The 19,234-nt window shown below is 25.4% G+C and overlaps 2 protein-coding genes across 2 annotated transcripts; both read left to right on the top strand.

The window, feature by feature from the left end:
- The first annotated feature begins 13,722 nt into the window (after positions 1–13,722).
- Positions 13,723–14,823, top strand: LOC105367652 (ferredoxin-fold anticodon-binding domain-containing protein 1 homolog). The gene is made up of 2 exons (XM_011506420.1): positions 13,723–13,897; positions 13,988–14,823. Exons 1-2 carry the CDS (start codon positions 13,723–13,725, stop codon positions 14,821–14,823), a joined length of 1,011 nt encoding a protein of 336 aa, XP_011504722.1.
- A 1,310-nt stretch (positions 14,824–16,133) lies between these two features.
- LOC105367374 (mitochondrial ribosome-associated GTPase 2) lies at positions 16,134–18,413 on the top strand. Its single transcript, XM_011506069.1, has 7 exons — positions 16,134–16,154; positions 16,282–16,521; positions 16,598–16,717; positions 16,793–17,131; positions 17,734–17,872; positions 17,945–18,177; positions 18,261–18,413. Exons 1-7 carry the CDS (start codon positions 16,152–16,154, stop codon positions 18,411–18,413), a joined length of 1,227 nt encoding a protein of 408 aa, XP_011504371.1. The 5' UTR covers positions 16,134–16,151.
- The last annotated feature ends 821 nt before the right edge of the window (positions 18,414–19,234 follow it).

Raw genomic sequence — 19,234 nt, 5'->3', positions numbered from 1 at the left:
AATTATATTTGCTTCATCAAAACAGTCGATAGTCATTTGTTTTAATTATATTATTATTATTATTATTATTATTATTATTATTATTATTATTATTATTATTATATCATATTATATTATATACTATAACGAATTATACAATAATTATTTATCAATTTATTAGACAATATACGATCTATTTATATTTTATTGTAAAAATCATAAAAACATTTCATTAATTTTATTTTATTTGCTTACGATGTCTCTGAGGTAGTATATTATGCTTGATAAGTAATTCAATTATATTATCAATTTCAAACTTTGTATAAATTCCGTAACTAATAATAAGTTAATTGTTATTAACATGGACATGATTAATTTGTCTCGTTAAGATAACTCAAAGTAATAAAAGATATTATGAACTTGTAATTATATATTTGTAATTACAATAGTCTAAAAGTTTTTTATAGTCATTGATCAATATATGTACAAATGTTTGAATTAATATTTTTAAACATCATTCAATATATTATTAAGCATCATTCAATATTTTTAATATCGAACATGACAATAATTTGTCTTTTTCAATTTACAAAAATTCGGAGGCATCGAATATTTCAACGTGCTATTTCTATAATTAACAAGTAACTTTTGAGACCAATAGGACAAAAATGTTATTAGTGTATTATTATTGTAAATACGAAGCTTTATTTTAAAATAACAATTGTCTAATAATTGATGATTTCACAGAATGGCAAATTGTTGAAAAATATAAATGGGAAAAAAGACCCTGAAAATAACAAGATTAGCTTTCATAGAACTGATAAACATATCGATTTATAAGTTGGTATACATTTATACCACGGCAATTTACTTTTTTTTCAGTCAACCCAATATTATCTATAAATAATAATAATAATAATAATAAAAAGATTTATATCAGTAGCCATCATTTTTATTTTTTTCGCTATCGAGTGTAACATTGAATTATATATGATAATAACTACATTTTAAAATTAATAAGATAAAGTCACATACTGTTGACTTTTTTATTTATTTATATTTCTGTTTAAATAAAAATGCTCGGCTTTCCGACTCGTTATAATACAATATCAAATAATTTCTATCTGATATTATTCGATGATGTTAAATATCATGTGTATATGATATTTTTGTACAAACATACATATTGGCATAATTATCAATAGACTCATTAGTTTGTTTTTTTAATGTTGAGTTTGAAATTTAAATTTCATACATATGCATATTTTTTACATTATTGTTCGGTTAGATCTTGTGTCTTTTTTTTTTTAAATCAATGCCTTATTAGTTTAATACAACTAGTTTTTAAGTTTAAGCAACTTATTGTAATGGCGTATTCTTACTTTTTACAAAAAGGATTAAATTATATTATTAGACATTGAATTGAAATCAAACACTACATAATTAAGAGGCAAATTTATTTATAGAAATGATAAAAGAAATAGCTCAATGAAAATGATCCGCTCTATGTCCAATTATAAACAAAATTTGTTTTGCATTATCATGATGTAGCATATAGGTTATTACATTCATTTATAATCTATATAATAGAATTTTGTATATTTTTTAAACGAAAATATTCATTATACATAATTCGATCGATTCATGAAATTGAAAAGCCATAATACTTTAATATGTGGTGAGTATATATAACATTCAATAATGATCTTTCTTATCTGTAATATATAATTTAGCACATGAAAATGTTATTAAGATAGATTTTAATAGATTATTGATTAAAACCTTCTATCCAATATAATACGTACTCTAACTATTAACACGTTTAATAGTTACACAGGCATACATAAAGAATAAAAAATAAAAGTATGAACATGCCTGTAAATAGAATTTATTTTAAGCTTTTAATTTATTTAATTTTTTTTTTTAAATCTGTAAGATATTTAACTTTTATATAAGAAAGTAAAAGTAAGATGTGTTTGATGTGTCTAAACGTACTCTGTGGCATTAAATTTCAGTTTTTAGAACAAATTTTTACCTGATAACGTAAAACTTTTATCTTTTCTGATACCTATTATTAGGAACATTCTGGAGTTAATATAATACTTCATGTCATTTATAAAATATTAATGTTTTGGTACTTGTTGCTGTTTATTTGGATCTAGAATAAAATAAGGAAATACATTTCCAAAAATTATTTATTGTTATTGATAGATTTCTACGGTCTACCTACACAGTAGTCATTTTAGTGTATTAAGAGATCATAATGATTAACGTTGTGATTTATACAATTTTATACAGATGGATTTTTATGGTTTAATACTTTAGGCAATGGGTAATAGTAAAATATTAAGTTGATATTTTATATCTAAAATCTTCTTAAAATTTTTGCATTTTGAATCCAAGTTTTAAAGAAATAAGTTGACTATTAATACATAGGGAAATAAATTTGCAGCGGGTTATCACAGGATATAAAACGCTCCATACCTCTTGTCAATCTTATTTGTTTTTTTTATTTATGTACATAAATTAAAACATTCATAAATAATTTTTCAAAAAAATATTTGATTCTTTTACAGTACAATAAAAAAAACAATTAACTAATACAGTATGAAAATAAGAAATAGAATTATAATATCCAAACAGAAAATAATCAAATGATAATCAGAAAAATGATGAACACCACGTTATTCTATCATTTATTAATGCCGTTAATTCTTTATTCTGACGCGCGGATGATTTGCAAGTATTCTAAAACTGTAAAAAGCAATTTATAATCCACATACAAGTGTTTATTTATTATTACTATTTCATTGACTAATGGGCCTGTCTAGCGATAAATTAAACGACAGGCATTTGGATCAAAGCTTAATACTACCAATAAAAAATGACGCTCATCATACAATTGCTCAAAATGCTCAAAATGCTCATTAACAAGTGACTAAGTTTGTTAAATGAGTCGCTGGGATGGAGGGTCCGTTCCTCGACAGAACGCGCGTTTCTCCCAGAAAATTGCAATAAAATTGCACTGGCGGTGATTCTCTCTCGGCGAGCATTCGCAGGCCTTGATAAAATAACCTAAGTCTCGTAAGCCCGCCTCCAAATTATAACCGACGGTTAATAGAGGCGGCGGCGGTGACGAGCCCTGTTGCAGCGTGGAAACGGCCACTTCGAGCGAATCCCTTACGTCGCGGCGCGAACGAGTCGACGCCGACTTATAGTGGATACGCCGAGGTTACTTCGCCTACGTGTCCCGTGTGCTCCGTATTTATAAATAATGCCGACCGATCGATCGCCAACGCTCGCGTGCCTCCCCCCCCCCCGCTCCATTGGCACGTTGATCGATCGATCGGTCGATCCCTCGCGCGTGCACCCCCGCTTACGTCAAGGCAACTACCAGGAATTCGCGGGGAAGCGCGTCGGCCTGCTTTCGAGACGGTGTGACTCATCGTGCTTTAGCGCGAACAAATGCGCAAGTCGAACAACGATATTGAGGAATCGTGATGCACCGTGCGACCACCCCCGCCTTCGATAACTCCTCCACCTGGCTCAGTTGATCACGCACCTTCGTTCGCATCGATGACTTTCCTGATTTTCCGTTCACCCGATCATTCGCATTCGCTGCCCAAACCATCGACATCGAACCCACCCACCCTCCTCATCATCCGCTATCGACGTTCAACTAAATGCCAAGTTCTTACCGAACTTGGTAGTGTCGTCGTTACGCCCGTACGTTACGTTAGCAGCACGCTAGCGTCACAAACATGGTTTCAAATAATTTTCGAAACGAATTATTGCATACCTAAGCGTCGCAAATGCCAAATCTTAGCTGACTTTACTTTCTTGATGAGATATTAAAGTGGCTTTCTTTGATATCGATGGCAATTAGCGAGTGCGTTGAACCTCTCGGACGTCAATGGGGACTTCGGGCTCGCAAGTCGTCCGATAAACTCGGCTATTTGAGTAGCACAGTTTGTTGGCCACTGGTGTATCCGCTCGTCGATGGTCCGCGCAGTTCACGGGATCGCGCTGCCGCCCTTTGATCGAATGTCGATGACCGAGCGACTTCGCGCACGACCGACGTTTTCCTTGCGGCTGCCGCGACGAGCACACGACGGGCGAGGGGAAAGGGGATAGTTCAGGGCGGTGGGTAATTGTTTATGATAACATATGGATGATCGGCGTAGTGATCTTACGTAACTGGTCTCCCGTACGATTTCGTGATATTTCACAGGATATACCGGGTTAAGATGCTGCCCAATGCTTACGACAATTAATATTATAATAATAATCTCTTTTATGAATGTTCACGATGATGTATATACGTACACACGCGTGCGCGCGCGTACATAGAGAGAGAGAGAGAGAGAGAGAGAGAGAGAGAGGTCATGAACATGCATCGCGTATTTAGATCGCGCATTTTCGTCATTGCAAAATGAGTTTTTCAAGGCCGATGAATTTCTTTAGCAACTTAAAGTACAAGAGGTAAGGAGTGACAAAACAATAATTTATTTTAAGGTACGGTAAGATCTATGAAATGAATATCTATAAAAACATTTATCTTGATGAATAAATAAATAAAACACACACATATATATGTAAATTATATACAATTAATTATATATATATATATATATATATATATATATATATATGATTAAATAAAATAAAAATAGTCAAATATAAAATTGTCGTTTATATTATCGAGATGGACATAGATAATCACGTAATCTGTGATGAGAATATATTATTATGTGATGTAATTTATACCTACATTAGCCCTTTCAAAAAATTGTAAAGTAAATTCATTAATGTTATAAATAATTCATAAATGCTCATTAATGTTTTATTTATATTATCAATGTACTTATTAGTTATAGTATTCAGCAACGATTATATTAAGCTTATATACAAATTAATATAAAATATACGCGCGTCAACTTTATGAAATATTTTTTTATATTATGTGAAACAGATAATAGAATATCGATGATAAGCAAATACTTAATTTGTGCACTAGCAACTAGTATATTTGCGTTATTATGTATATATATATATATATATATATATATATATATATATACATATATCTGCAATAAAATAAATATTTTTAAGCACGTGTTGTAAAATGCTTCTTAAAATAATAAGAAGATTATGTAAAATGTATTAATAATAAATATTAATATTCCAAGAGTTTATTACTAAATTATTTTTGGAAATTATTATCACTAAAACATGATTAAAAGATAATATATTAAATACTAAATAAGTTGTCGATGCGATAACAATCATGTTTACTAAAATCAAATAAATTGTTATATATTTTGTAAATATGACATATAAACATAATGTAAAACTATTGATTGCCATTGCAAGTTTTTAAAGGATCTTTTTTTCTTTTTTTATTCTTACTCAATATAGATAATAATCCAAATTATTAGCAATAACAAATATCGACTATTAAAGCATATTATTTGCAGCAAGTCATAGCATTTAATATTTAATAATTATTTAATAATATTTCAAAATATTTAATAGTATTTACTCTCATATTGTAATTGGTAATTTCATTTTTATGGGTGCCTTCTCTATAATCAATTACCTCATAGTCCTTGCCTGTTGATAACCACGATTTTTCTAACTATATTATGTTTTTATAGTCTTAATATCATAAACAAGTTAAAAATTTATTTAAAAAAGCACACTATCCATTTCAATATTCTCAGGTATTAAATAAGATAGCCTTAAGTTATAAGGCATAGATAGTCCTTCTATCATAAATATGCTAGAGTGGCAAGTATTTGATTAAAATTTTATTATTTCTAACTTCTGGGGTGATAAATTAATTAGGTAACATGGTATTAAAAATAATTAAAATCTTTAATATTAATATACATTCTTGTTTCAAGATCATATCGATCATTTAGAAAGGAAACATTAAGTATTTATAAGACTATTTACTTTAAATGTAGACTTTATAAGAAAACGTTTTATGTTATCATAATGTTTTATTGTATCTATTATAAGTAGCTTAGTCTTAGGATGATTTAAGCTATCCATTTAATAGGAGCACTTTAGGTCATTTATTTATACATATATATATATATATATATATATATATATATATATATATATATACGTTTTAACTGTATATATAACAAAATTATTCTTATAAAATTATTAATCATATATGGTAATGTATATATATAAAATAATTATAAAATATAGATTTTCATTCATTGAATTTTATTATACGTATATGTATTTGAGACTTCATTCGTCCAACTATATCAGCATATCATACCGTATTAAACTCAAAAATATAAGCATATAATGTAGCGGTCTGTTAGTTCCTTTGGTACTTTGTTAATTCATATTTTTCGTACAAATAGCTCTATAATATTTCAGTTGAAGCAATTTATCTTTCAAATTCGAAGTAGGATTTAATTTAATTAATCAATTTATAAGTTTATAAATAGCATTATAAGCAATATTTTACACTTATATATAATTATTCATCAATAGATTTAAGCTGAACATTATTCCATACGAATAATAGTATACTATTCGTTTATAAAACATAGAGCGCTTTTTAGGTCTGTCAGAAAATTCATTGATTTTCGTCGCCTGTTAAATTTCCTAATCCTGTATATCAATGTAGTATTTTCGAAAAAAAAAAAAATCAAAATTTATAATCTTTTAATATTATATTAAACGCGTACATAATCTAATCAAGCTTCAACTACATATTCATCTTTTAATATACCGTTGCTTATAATAATCAATTTCCGTATGTGTGTGTGTGTGTGTGTGTGTGTGAATTTTTATAAAAATGCAAACGTATATATATGCATATATATATATATATATATATATATATATATATATATGTATATATCGAGCATTCATGAATGGCCACGTATTTAAATCTAAAATACTTATTTTCTACAATAATTTAATCATCCGTGTTATATGACATATGCACGAACTACTTAATAACATATTTGTTAATACATTCACTAAATATTCTTAATTCTTATTTTTTATTATGTAAGACATTCTAATAATATATGGAAAGAAAATTACACAATACATAGTACCGAAGAATTTAATAATAGTTAAACATCATTCGTTACGCATGAATACTTGCAAAATAAGTCGGAGCTCTATTTGAGACTCACCATTAAGAAATATGGGAAGTGTTTGATTGATCGAGTGTATGAATGAAGCTTGTTCGATTGTTGTCTTGGATACGCTAATTGCCTTTATGAATTAGCAACGAGATGAAGCCGATATAGAGTTTTTTTTTACAATAAAGTACATTCCTTTTCCCTAGCCAATGCAGCTGGGATCAATATAGTCTTTAAATATCAAGAGGTAAATTTCGAAGTTGTAGCTTAGCCTCCAGATAACAAATTTAAAAAATTCTTGATTAACTTGTATTCTCAACGAACTTTTTTTATTAACATTGCTTTCAACATCAAGAAATACCGATTTTTATATTAAGAATTTTTACTATTTATTATTCATTAAATAGAGTTCTTATGAATTGTTTATACAGAATGTAAAATATAAGTATCTTGATAAAAAAAAAAAATTAAATAAATAAATAAATAAATAAAAATAAAAAAAAAAAATTTCGTTTCGTAGTACAAGAATATTATTCACATGAAAATGCAAATAACTGAAATTGACTAAAAAAAGACTCAATAATTTATTTCGATATGAGAACCAATCACTAAAATACCAAGTATGACTTATGATTTGGGATTTTTTTTTTTAATTTTAATGCATTTATCGCTAACCAAAGCTTTCGAACATAAAATATGCCAAAGTTTGACTATGCATTTTTCAGACGTACATATTTGTATAAACTAAATATTTATATAAATATAGTAAAATAATGCTTCTAAGTATACTATTAATTATCATTAAAACAATTAAAACAGCTGTAGGTTTGAAGCAGGTAAATATAAGTTGAAATTTCAATATTACACAATTGTATATTATGTATGTATATTTTTATAATTGTCAACTTATAACCGAATGAATTAACTTGAGTATGATAAAGACTTTATTATTTCTATTTTTACTAAAAGTTTATTTTTTATAAATAATTTCGTATTTAAAAATAAATAAAATTAAATAAAAATTTAATAGATATAAAGTATAAATTTATAACAACAAAAGATCTTTTCATATCATTTACAAAAAGAGTTTTGATATTAATAAATATAGATAAGTAAGTTTATCATTTTAAAAAAGGCATATAACCGATAGTTTAAAAATTTAGATTTTACGGTAAATTAGGAATAGTTAACCGACAAAGTAAAATAATAGAAATGAGTTCGATTACAAAAAACAATAAAACCAATATTTAGCGTAAAAATGTTTGTACACATAGCGCACTTATAGTATATATAGTATATATAGTACTTTTTATTATGAATAATTTGCTTTAAAAGTGATATATCTCTCAAACTCCCATTAACAATTATGCTTCACCAATGTTTTCATTGGTGAAAAAGTCTTTAGGAATGTGGTAAGTAAAATAAGTATAAGACATTGAAGAATCTTAAAAGGCCTTAGAATAACAATACATTTATTTATATTCACGTACTTATTATCTAGAACAAAATACATACGTAGGAAGGTATACAAGCCCAGTATAAATTTTTATTTCACCCTTGCTTTAAGTATATACACAGACACATATTCGACGCAATAACGGCTCTTCGTGACGGCATGTGTAAATGCGGAGAACACGAAACACTGCTCGACTCTTAATATTCGCAGAGTACCTTTGATTATTCGTAAGTGCGTGACTTTTGTACATGCATTTGTGCATAATATCGATCTTCCTATGCTCGGAGCAATTTACCACATTACTATTTATTCATGTGCTTGCTGATTTCATTATTAGCGAGTGTTAGCAAGTCACTATTCCAAAAAACTCAAAACTTCATATAAACTGTCCATTTCATAGTCTCTTGTACTCTAGTATCTCATGACAGCGAAATTTGAATATTTGAATTTTAGTATACCGATCTAGCTAAACTACAACAGATACTTTTCAATTTCAGAGGCCAAACTCATTAGAGAGTAAGGGAGGATGTCACCATACTTGTAGATCTCCTTTCCAAGTGAGCTTGCGGGACAAAAGTAATGCGTGAACGCAATGTCGGACAAAGTCCATCGGGCAACGAACGAACTCGCTCAATTATGAAGAATTGGGTGACTCTGAAAGAATAATTTCAAGAGAATAATTCAAACAGAACGTTCCTACTCACAGAATGAAGCAACGCCAAGATAATGTCCACCGCCTAATGTCTATCGTAACAAAGAATATAGTGTAATAAAGTAATTTAATTTCCGAATAAAAATCCCATACTAGGAAGGCGCTGGATTACAATAAATCTTGCTGTGTCCAGCTGCTTCCCTAAGTCAACCAATAAAGAACAGATTTGTACTCCGGATTGGATGTAATTCGTTTTAATTGCACGTCCAGTTCTATTAGATCGATAAAATGATTCGAAATATTACAATATCTCATTATAACCAATATGACTTTAAAGGTGCGCCGCATCCTGTTTCATAGCGAATATACGAAACGGATAACGCTGTGGTATCTTTTTCAATTCTCTTTGACATATCTTAATATGTAGTCTGTTGTACGTATGTGTGACGGCGCGAGCGCGCGTGTATGCACGGATCCACTTATTTTCATAGCTTCGTAAACACTTCATAACTTAAAAAAAACACACACACACACGAATAATTCGTACCTGTTTAAAGAGCAATACATTCACATTTCTAAAGGCTAAATAATGAATTATTTATGTAATATTTTTATATTAAAATACGTATTTATTTAATTGTTACTTCTTAAAATAAATATTGATTATGCTAATCTATAATATACATATGTTTACTTATTTATTGTACAGTTATATAATTATTTCATAATAATTAACCAAACAGAATAGATGTCATATTTCGAATATTTTATTTGTGGAGTAAATTTGAATAGCAAATAATAATCAATAACATCAATAATTTTGAAGATTTTTAATTTTGAACGATTCAATATTTCATAGATTTTTCAATATTTATGGTGCTTTAGAAACAATATTTAATAAAATAGTATTTAATCTACTGGTATATCACAATGATGAGTCTAAATATAGAAATAAATAAGTATTTGCTTATTGATCACGGCAAGTAATTTAGAAATTTGACGGCAGAAAAGAATATACGAAAATTTCATTCATTAAAGCTATTTATAAATGTTATAATTTCTTTGAATACGAAGGTTGAACTAATGCAATTATTCTAATTTTAAAAACTAATTATTATATAGTTACAACATTTTAGTAAATTTACATTAAATAACTACTAATATAGAACTATGGCCATTAAATTTTTTAAGTGGAAATTAAATAATAAAAATTATACTTTGTTTACGACAATCAATGTTTAAGTTGATATATGTGTCTTGTAAGAAAATTGAAGCGTAGTAATTTGTTATTGTAGTCGGATAATCATATTTCGTTTTTTTTTTAGAGAGAAAACAATGTAGTTATTAAAAAAATAAACAATTTTTTAAATAAATTTCCTTAATATTTTTAACATAATAAATCATTTAGATATCTAAAAAAAATCTAAAATTTTATTATTATTAAATATAATAATCCCATTTACGATATATGTATTACACAACCTACAGCATTGTTTAATAGATTAATTGTTCACAAATGATTAATTTCAAAATAAAAAAATATCTTCCGCGTACTTTTATTGTTTTATATGGAAAGTAATTTATTTACAAAAGTACAACCAGAGTAGTAAGGGAAAACATCATGAGATCGATACGTCAGTTGGCATTCCTTACAGCAAATTTTCATAATTGAGTTGTAACATTGATCGAAATATAATGTATATGATTTACATATATATTGTTTATAAATAATTAAGTTTCATAATTGAGTTGTAACATTGATCGAAATATAATGTATATGATTTACATATATATTGTTTATAAATAATTAAGTATAAAAAAAATTTTTTTTTTTTTTTTTTTTTTTTTTTTTAATATCAAATCTCTTATAAATCAAGCATTTTGCATGGGATTACATCAGCGATAATTTTTATTAGTACAGGGAGAGTTCTGTAGAATTATTATTTTTGATATGATGATGCAAAGGAAAATTAAATTTAGCATTATACTATATAGTAGGTTTCTAAAATATTTACTATTTAACAAACGTGCATAAGCAACTTATCATTTAATATTTATTTAACTATTTGAAAACGTGTCGAAAGTTCCAAATAATGAGTAATTAATGCTATTTATGAAATAATATTAGCCTTAGAAGACTAACTTATAAGTATGTGGAATTAAAAGAAGGAAAATATGTTTGATTTGTATAACAAAGATGTCAGGCTAATCCTATACTTCTATGTATCGGTACTTTCACTTTATCAAGGAGTGTCTTGCAAAACTCTGTTAGTCATATAATCACAAGTAATAAGATTTTAACTTTTTTTTGAAAACTTTAAACAATTTAAAATATTTATTGAGCATGAATTTACTAATATGATAATGTTACGTCGTATAATCTTATATTCGAAAAAGTTACATAAGAATTTGTTATTACACAATTAAAAAGTTTTTCAAAGTTCGTATTAACGTGTAATTAGTATTTTGCAAAACTTGGATTAAATTACTTTATTCAACTACCATTGATATAACTATTATCACGATATTTACCACGATAATGTTAAATCATTCCTTATCAATCGTGAATTGTAATGAACGATAACGTAATAAAATCTAATCGTTTGAATAATAAAAAGTTACTTTATAAAAAAATTTATAGTATATAATAAAAATCAGTATGATAAGAAATATCAGAAACTATAAATATTCATTATTTGTATAAATTAATTAACAGAATCTTACTTTTATAAAACTTTGAAAAGATATAATATTTTTTAGAGGAATTAAAAAAAATAAAAGTTTAACAATTAATATTGATTTTATAAATGCATTATTTATTTCTAGATGTTTATTAACAAAAATTCTTCTGTATTAAATTAAGTTTTACAAAATATTTACAATATTTTTATTCACCTTACGTCTGCAACGTTCGCTAACTTTAATATAATCATAGTTATAAAATGTATTTTTCAAATATTTTTTTTTTTTAACACATTTGTTTGATTATATAAAAACAAATATAAATTGTATTATGTAAGATTTTTTAAAAATTAATTTAATTCATAAAATAATATTTAATATATTGGCTAATATTATATTAAAAGTTTGATAGTTAAACAATAATTTTTTCTTACCGAGGAAAACATTTAAATAATATTATTTTCTACTATTTTATTTTAGACAAAAAATATTGTAATTCTCAAAATGGCGGTTACATATTTAAAAGTTGTATCTGCCTATTAGTAATTGCCAACAAATCCTATCATTTTTGAAGGAGCTTCTATATTTCTTAATATGATACTTGAACATTATTAATTGTATTTATTTATTTCTTTATACATTTCTAATATTATAATTGAAATTATTGTTTCGCATACTCTAATTTATTTGTTATTTTTAATTAATCGAGCCATAAAAAGTTATATAAATTGCATATAATTTTATATTCAATAATATAATATTTTAAATATTATAGATTTTTATTGATTAAGAAACTATTTGTATCAATAGACTGTTTCAAGTAACTTTCAATCAACCAAAAAAGTTACTTTTTCTCAATTACTTTTACTTCTCTAATATTTAGCAAACATCTAATTTCTCTTAGACTTTCTTATTTTACATAAAATAATAATTATTTTACCGGCTTATTCATTTATTAGTGAGTTTCTTATGCTTTAACTTTCTAAATTAATTTATAAAATTTATAATTTATTATAAGTATGCTTAAACAAATTATGTTAAAAAAATGTAAATAAAAAATAAAAAAATGTCGTTGAATAAATTTTACAAAATTTTTTTTTAGAAATTTCGTAAGATTTTTATATTGTTGATAATTATACATTTTTCAAAATTTTAAAGCTCTCAATATTTTAAAAATATTTTTCTACTGCCTACTTATGAATTTCATTCTTCTAAATTTAAAATTTATCCTTAAATTGAAAAGAAAACTGATTCATAAGATTTAAATATTACTGCATTTCAAATTTACTGTATTATATAATTCGATGTTTACCTCATCTTAAAATATTCTCATGAGAATCATTATAAAGGATGAGAAATTGATCTATAAGATAAATGACATGATCTAACATTATTACTTGATGAGCTATCATCAGTGTTGAGCTGGAATTATATTTTAAATTTTAAACTAATCGTCACCAATAGTAGATTTTATGACGAAATTTTTTCATTTGCATTTAAGGTTAAGTTATATTAATGTAACTAAGAAAATTTTTAATATTTTTTAGTGAAACTGCAGTTTCTTTTAAACCATGCTTTATAACAACTAATTATTAATAAGAGATAGTATTTTATAAATAATGTTTAAATATTTTGTTAAAAATATTCTTATTTGTTTTATATTTTGAAATATGTATTTCCATATTACATCTTAATAAATATATCAATAATGATATTTTCGATTGGGTAATTACTTTCGATTAAGCATTTTAACATTGAAACATATGTATTTGAAAATTACGAAATAATACATATTCATATTGTTCAATTTCTAAATTTTAGATAAAATGAGACTTTCACTGCTCGGCAAAAATAAAAAAATATTGTTAGTGGGTGAAGGTAATTTTTCATTTGCTGTAACGTTACTGAAGTATAATTTAAATATTGATTTGACTGCTTCATGTTTTGAAAACAACATAAATGAAATAAGTAAAAAAAATACAGATATTTTAAAAAGATGTGGTTAGTAAGATATAATTATATTATAATATAATAATTATTATAAAATATTTTAAAGTAAACAAAAAAATAAGTGAATGATTTCCTTTTTAGGAGTTCAAGTTTTTCTAGGAGTGGATGCAACAAAATTAGAAGAACATAAAATTTTAAGTAAAGAAAATTTTGATATAGTTATTTTCAATTTTCCTCATGTTGGAGGTAAAATGAGAATAGAAAAAAATAGAGAATTGTTAAGAAAATTTTTTATGTCGATTAGAGCTGTTTTAAAAAGCGATGGAGAAATTTTTTTAACTTTATGCGATGGCCAAGGTGGTACACCGGCAGATAAGGACATCAGATATTGGCATGATTCTTGGCAGGTAACAGAAATGGCAGCTCATGGTCGTTTCATCCTGGTTGCCGTGGAACCGTTTGATTCTTCGTTATTTGAATCATATACTGTCACTGGATATAGAAGTTTAGAAAAACGGTTTAATACGCAAGGATCTCTTACTCACATTTTCAAATTATCTGAAAAACCTACTATTGACAATATTGCACCTAAGGAAAAAATTGATTTAAAAATGTATGATAACGTTGTGAATTGGCAAAATATAATTTCTGATATTAGTAACATTAGTAATATTAGTAATGATTATAATTTGTCTTTATATCCTAAAAGTTATACATTTGATATAACATTACCCATTACTTCAGGATTTAATATTATAAAATTTTATGAAACTTTATACAATTTTGCAGGTCTTGTAATAAGCAATGTAGAATTACTTAGGTACTATAAATTTTATAAATTGAAAGAAACTATAACATTCAGAATAACATACGAATCTAAAAAATTTCCATTATATAGAAAATTAACAATAGATTTGCATGAAAATGTGATACCAAAAATTATTAATAAATATTTAAATATATTTGTACCAAGTTGATATCGTAATTTATGGAAATCATGTAAATATATTTGTAAATTATAAATTCTACAAAATATTTAAAGTAATTATTATAAAATTATTACCGTTTTAAATAAAATATTCGTGTATTTATTCAACATTGTATTAAAATTTATTTTGTGAATTCATTTTTTATTTTCATTTTTTTTTATTGCTATATATTGGTACAAAATATTTTAACGTTATTATTTCAAGTATATTTTTTAATTTTAATATTTTAATTATTTATTTACGGTATTCGTAAATCCATAATTTATAATATTTATTTTGTAAGTTTTAAATATTTACATTGTTAAATGAAATGTTAAAATATCAAAATGCAACCTTCACCCTCACTCACAATATTAAAATTAATTAATCTTGTATTACAAAAATATAATATTTATACAACAAACACTAACTAGTTACTTTTATTATCAAATTTCTAACTTTATGAAAAAGAAATATTTTTTAACTTTGACTGTATCGCGTATTATGTATACACTTGTAAATCAAAATTCGTTCAAGTTTATAAAGTAAGATAGTTCCACTTTTACCTGAACTGTAAATATTTCTTGTATAGCAGGTATTTTGGATAATATAGTATAAACAATTATTTAATTTTTCATAGTAGGAAATATATTGCCGAATTGATAAGAAAAAAATCTAAAATACAATGATTGGTAGTGAACAATTTTGATATCAACATTAATAAATTTGTACCTATACATTTATCAATTTGTAAAAAAAATGTGTTGAAAATAGAAAAGATTCGTGGGCAATATATGTAATATAAAATAATAAAAAATTTGAGTTTTAGTATTATTATGAATTTTTCGCATTGGCATTATTATAAAATATGAGCTTTGATAATAAAATTATATTAAGATTTAAAAGATTTAAAAAATTATAAGATGAATAGTAGATTTAATTAAATAATAATTATAGATCTAAACATATTTAATTTGTAACTTTTTTTTTCTTGATTATCAAGATATTACACAAGTACAATATTTCTATAACTTTTGATTTATATTTCTGTATATAAAGTACAGTAATAAATAATAAATTTACGAAGCGAAAATTGCATATAGAATTGAGCAACGTATAAAAGAAAAATGTAAATTCCTCAAATGAGCAACCAATAATTCGTTATATTTTTCGTAGCAAAAGTAGTTGAAAAAATGAGAGCAGAAGAAAATAGTTTCAAAGTGCATTGAAGTTTACATTACCTCTAATCTGTAATAAAATTTTAAAAAAATATAGAATGTTTATTAAATATATTTATTTCTATTAAAATATAATTTAAAAACAAAATTAATTAGAAAATGGTAATTTAAATACTGAAATTCCTTTGGGTTCGATTAATTTATTTAATTCGTTCTTTGTAAAGATTTAAAAGGTTAGAATGTAAAATAGAATAAATCTTAATTAAATTTTAATTATTTTTATTTTCAGATGCATTCTAATATGAAATATAGATCTTTGTCTGTGTTATATAGTAGTTTGAGACATTGTGTTAGCGTACAAATGAGAAAGACAAATGTATATCAAAATAAAAATGTTATAGTCAGTTTCATGTGCAAGTCTTTTCATAATTTGAATCAAATGAAACAGAAATCTGTTGCAAATCCTCTGAGACATGTAAAACCAAGGTCTGCAAGAGAGACACTGCAATATTTTGTAGATATGAAGCAAGTAAATAATAGAATGTATTTTTCAATCAACTTTATAAATTTTTAATTCTATGTATCATATCGTTTTAAATTATTAGATAAAAGTTAAAGGAGGCAATGGAGGTGATGGAGCTATTTCTCTGCTTCAATTGTGGGTGAACGATCGTGCAGGACCGGATGGAGGTGATGGTGGAAATGGTGGTCACGTAATATTAAAAGTTGCTATAATTTATTATATAATTTATAAAATTCTTGATATATCTTTGCATTTACAAAAAGTTTATTAATTTTAGGTATCAGCTGGAGTTAAGGATTTGTCATCTGTAAAAAGTGTCACCGAAGCTTCTAATGGTCAAAATGGAGCTAGCAAAAATTGTTATGGAAAAAATGCTGATCATCACATAATTGAAGTGCCTGTAGGCACTATTGTGAGAGACGTAAATGGAACTATTCTTGCAGATTTAGATGAAATAGATATGATGTATATAGCAGCTCGAGGAGGTGCAGGAGGACATGGTAATACATTTTTCAAATCAGATATAAAACAAACTCCAAAAATTGCTGAGTATGGTGGCCAAGGGGAAATTAGACAATATGTACTTGAAATAAGAAGTATGGCACATGTTGGACTGGTACGTTGAAATAATTTTTATGAATAATAATAATTTTAAAAAAAGTTTTATTTCTTAAATTGTTTTAGAAAAGAAATTATAGTATTTCTTTTATTAAAAAATAATTTTATAATTTTATTTTTTTATACAAAAATGTATGCACATATGTAGTTGTTTATAGAACTGAATTGTACAATTGATGAGTTTATGTTTGATTTTTAAGTTCTGGTAGAAAAATAAGAGGAATAACTAAAAATATGTAACGATTATTTTTTGTACTAATACTCATTTTTATAAATTATAAAATATTTTGTATTTTTTATAACATTTAGCAATGAGTACAGTTGATGTTTAACAAAACTAAAGGTATTCATATATAGGTGTATATATATATAGGTTTACCTGCAATGTATGTTATATATGCACGCATGTATACACACATGCACACACGCACACAAATACCTTTAGTTTTGTTAAATGAAATATTCACTTATCTGTGCGTATTTATAATACAGCTGAATCGCTTTAAATGATCATGTGTTTTCATGTATGTAAAATCTTAAATGTAATACATTTTTATAAAAATCAAACGTATATGCTACAAATTCAGAAAATTTTTATAGATTGGGCTTCCTAATGCTGGAAAAAGTACGTTACTTAGAGCTATTTCAAGAGCTAGACCAAAAGTAGCAAATTATCCTTTTACAACTCTAAAACCACACATTGGAATGATTCATTATGATGATTATGAACAAATTGCAGGTACAAATTTTGAATTAATTATAAATATGGTTAAATTTATGATATGAAAAATAAAAAGTTTTGGAATTATAGTGGCCGATTTACCTGGATTAATACCAAACTCTCATAAAAATCAGGGCCTTGGCATAACATTTTTAAAACACGCAGAACGTTGTGCAGCTTTATTGTTTATTATTGATGTTACACAAGAAAATCCATGGACGCATTTAGACATTTTAGAATTTGAAATTAGTCAATTTAATGATAAATTGAATAATCGTCCAAAAATTATTATAGCAAATAAAATCGATTTACCAGAAGCAAAGGTATTTACCTTTGTAATAATTTGTTTAAATGTAAATTAATAATAATTTTAAAAACAAAATAACTTTAAAAATTTTTCTTTTAGGACAATTTGGAATTATTAAAAAAAAATACTGATTTTCAAATCATTCCAATTTCTGCAAAAATGGGAATTAATATTTCAACTCTATTAAAAGAAATTAGGATATTGTATGATAACTCTTTGAAGACGAAGACTAAAACAGATATAGATATTTAATAAAAGTTTTAATGTAAGCTTAATTTAAGTTTAATGTATATTAAGAACTATTAAAAATTGTAAAATTAAATATTTAATTGAATTCTTAGTTATTTATCATGATAATATTACAAATCATTAATGGCAGCTTTAGCATTTGCTATATAATGTTTTCGAATCATCTATTAACACTATAACTTTTTCCTATTCTAAAATTAATGTAATCAACTAAAATATGTCCATAAGCAAGTAAAAATATTGCATATAATGCAAATATTAAAACAATTGTATTACAAAATATTTTATTTAAATTTTACATTATTTTTAATAAATAATTTTATCTAATAGAATCTTTAGAATTTTGTATTGAAGAAGTTCCAGTAAGTGGAAGAACCCAATCCTCAAAATAAATGTCAAAATATTATTAACCGAAAAATCATTCACCACTAAATTTGCCTTGGTGCCTTTATTACTCTACATATTATTATTATTATCATTAGGTTAGGTATTTAATAAATAAAAAGTAATAGCATTTTCATTGTTGTAAGTAATTGAATCTTTATACTAACTGATGTTTTTGTATAATCCTGAACATTAATTTCGTTTCGAACATATGGTAATGCAATTTAAACTACGTATCCTTTTTTTATTACAATTAATTAAATAAACTGTTGGCTCAGTCTTGGATTTAGATACGGGGAATATCGTTACTATTATATTATTGAAAAATTTTTGCTAAAACTAAAAAGTTTTAGTGAAATTTTGCCTTTATACAATAAAAATAATCTTTTATTTATAAATAAAATTGAAAAGACCCAATGATGCGTAGTGAGCATTTTTAA

Source organism: Ceratosolen solmsi, unplaced genomic scaffold, assembly GCF_000503995.2.
Source record: "Ceratosolen solmsi marchali unplaced genomic scaffold, CerSol_1.0 scaffold7, whole genome shotgun sequence".
NCBI lineage: Eukaryota > Metazoa > Arthropoda > Insecta > Hymenoptera > Agaonidae > Ceratosolen > Ceratosolen solmsi.
This window is presented reverse-complemented; position numbering and strand designations above follow the sequence as displayed.

Coding starts and splice junctions, on each gene's coding strand:
- LOC105367374 (XM_011506069.1), top strand. Junction 16,522..16,597: donor ATTTTGTAGATATGAAGCAA/GTAAATAATAGA, acceptor TTAAATTATTAG/ATAAAAGTTAAAGGAGGCAA. Junction 16,718..16,792: donor GTGGTCACGTAATATTAAAA/GTTGCTATAATT, acceptor TATTAATTTTAG/GTATCAGCTGGAGTTAAGGA.
- LOC105367652 (XM_011506420.1), top strand. CDS start 13,723: ATGAGACTTTCACTGCTCGGCAAAAATAAAAAAATATTGTTAGTGGGT. Junction 13,898..13,987: donor AGATATTTTAAAAAGATGTG/GTTAGTAAGATA, acceptor TTTCCTTTTTAG/GAGTTCAAGTTTTTCTAGGA.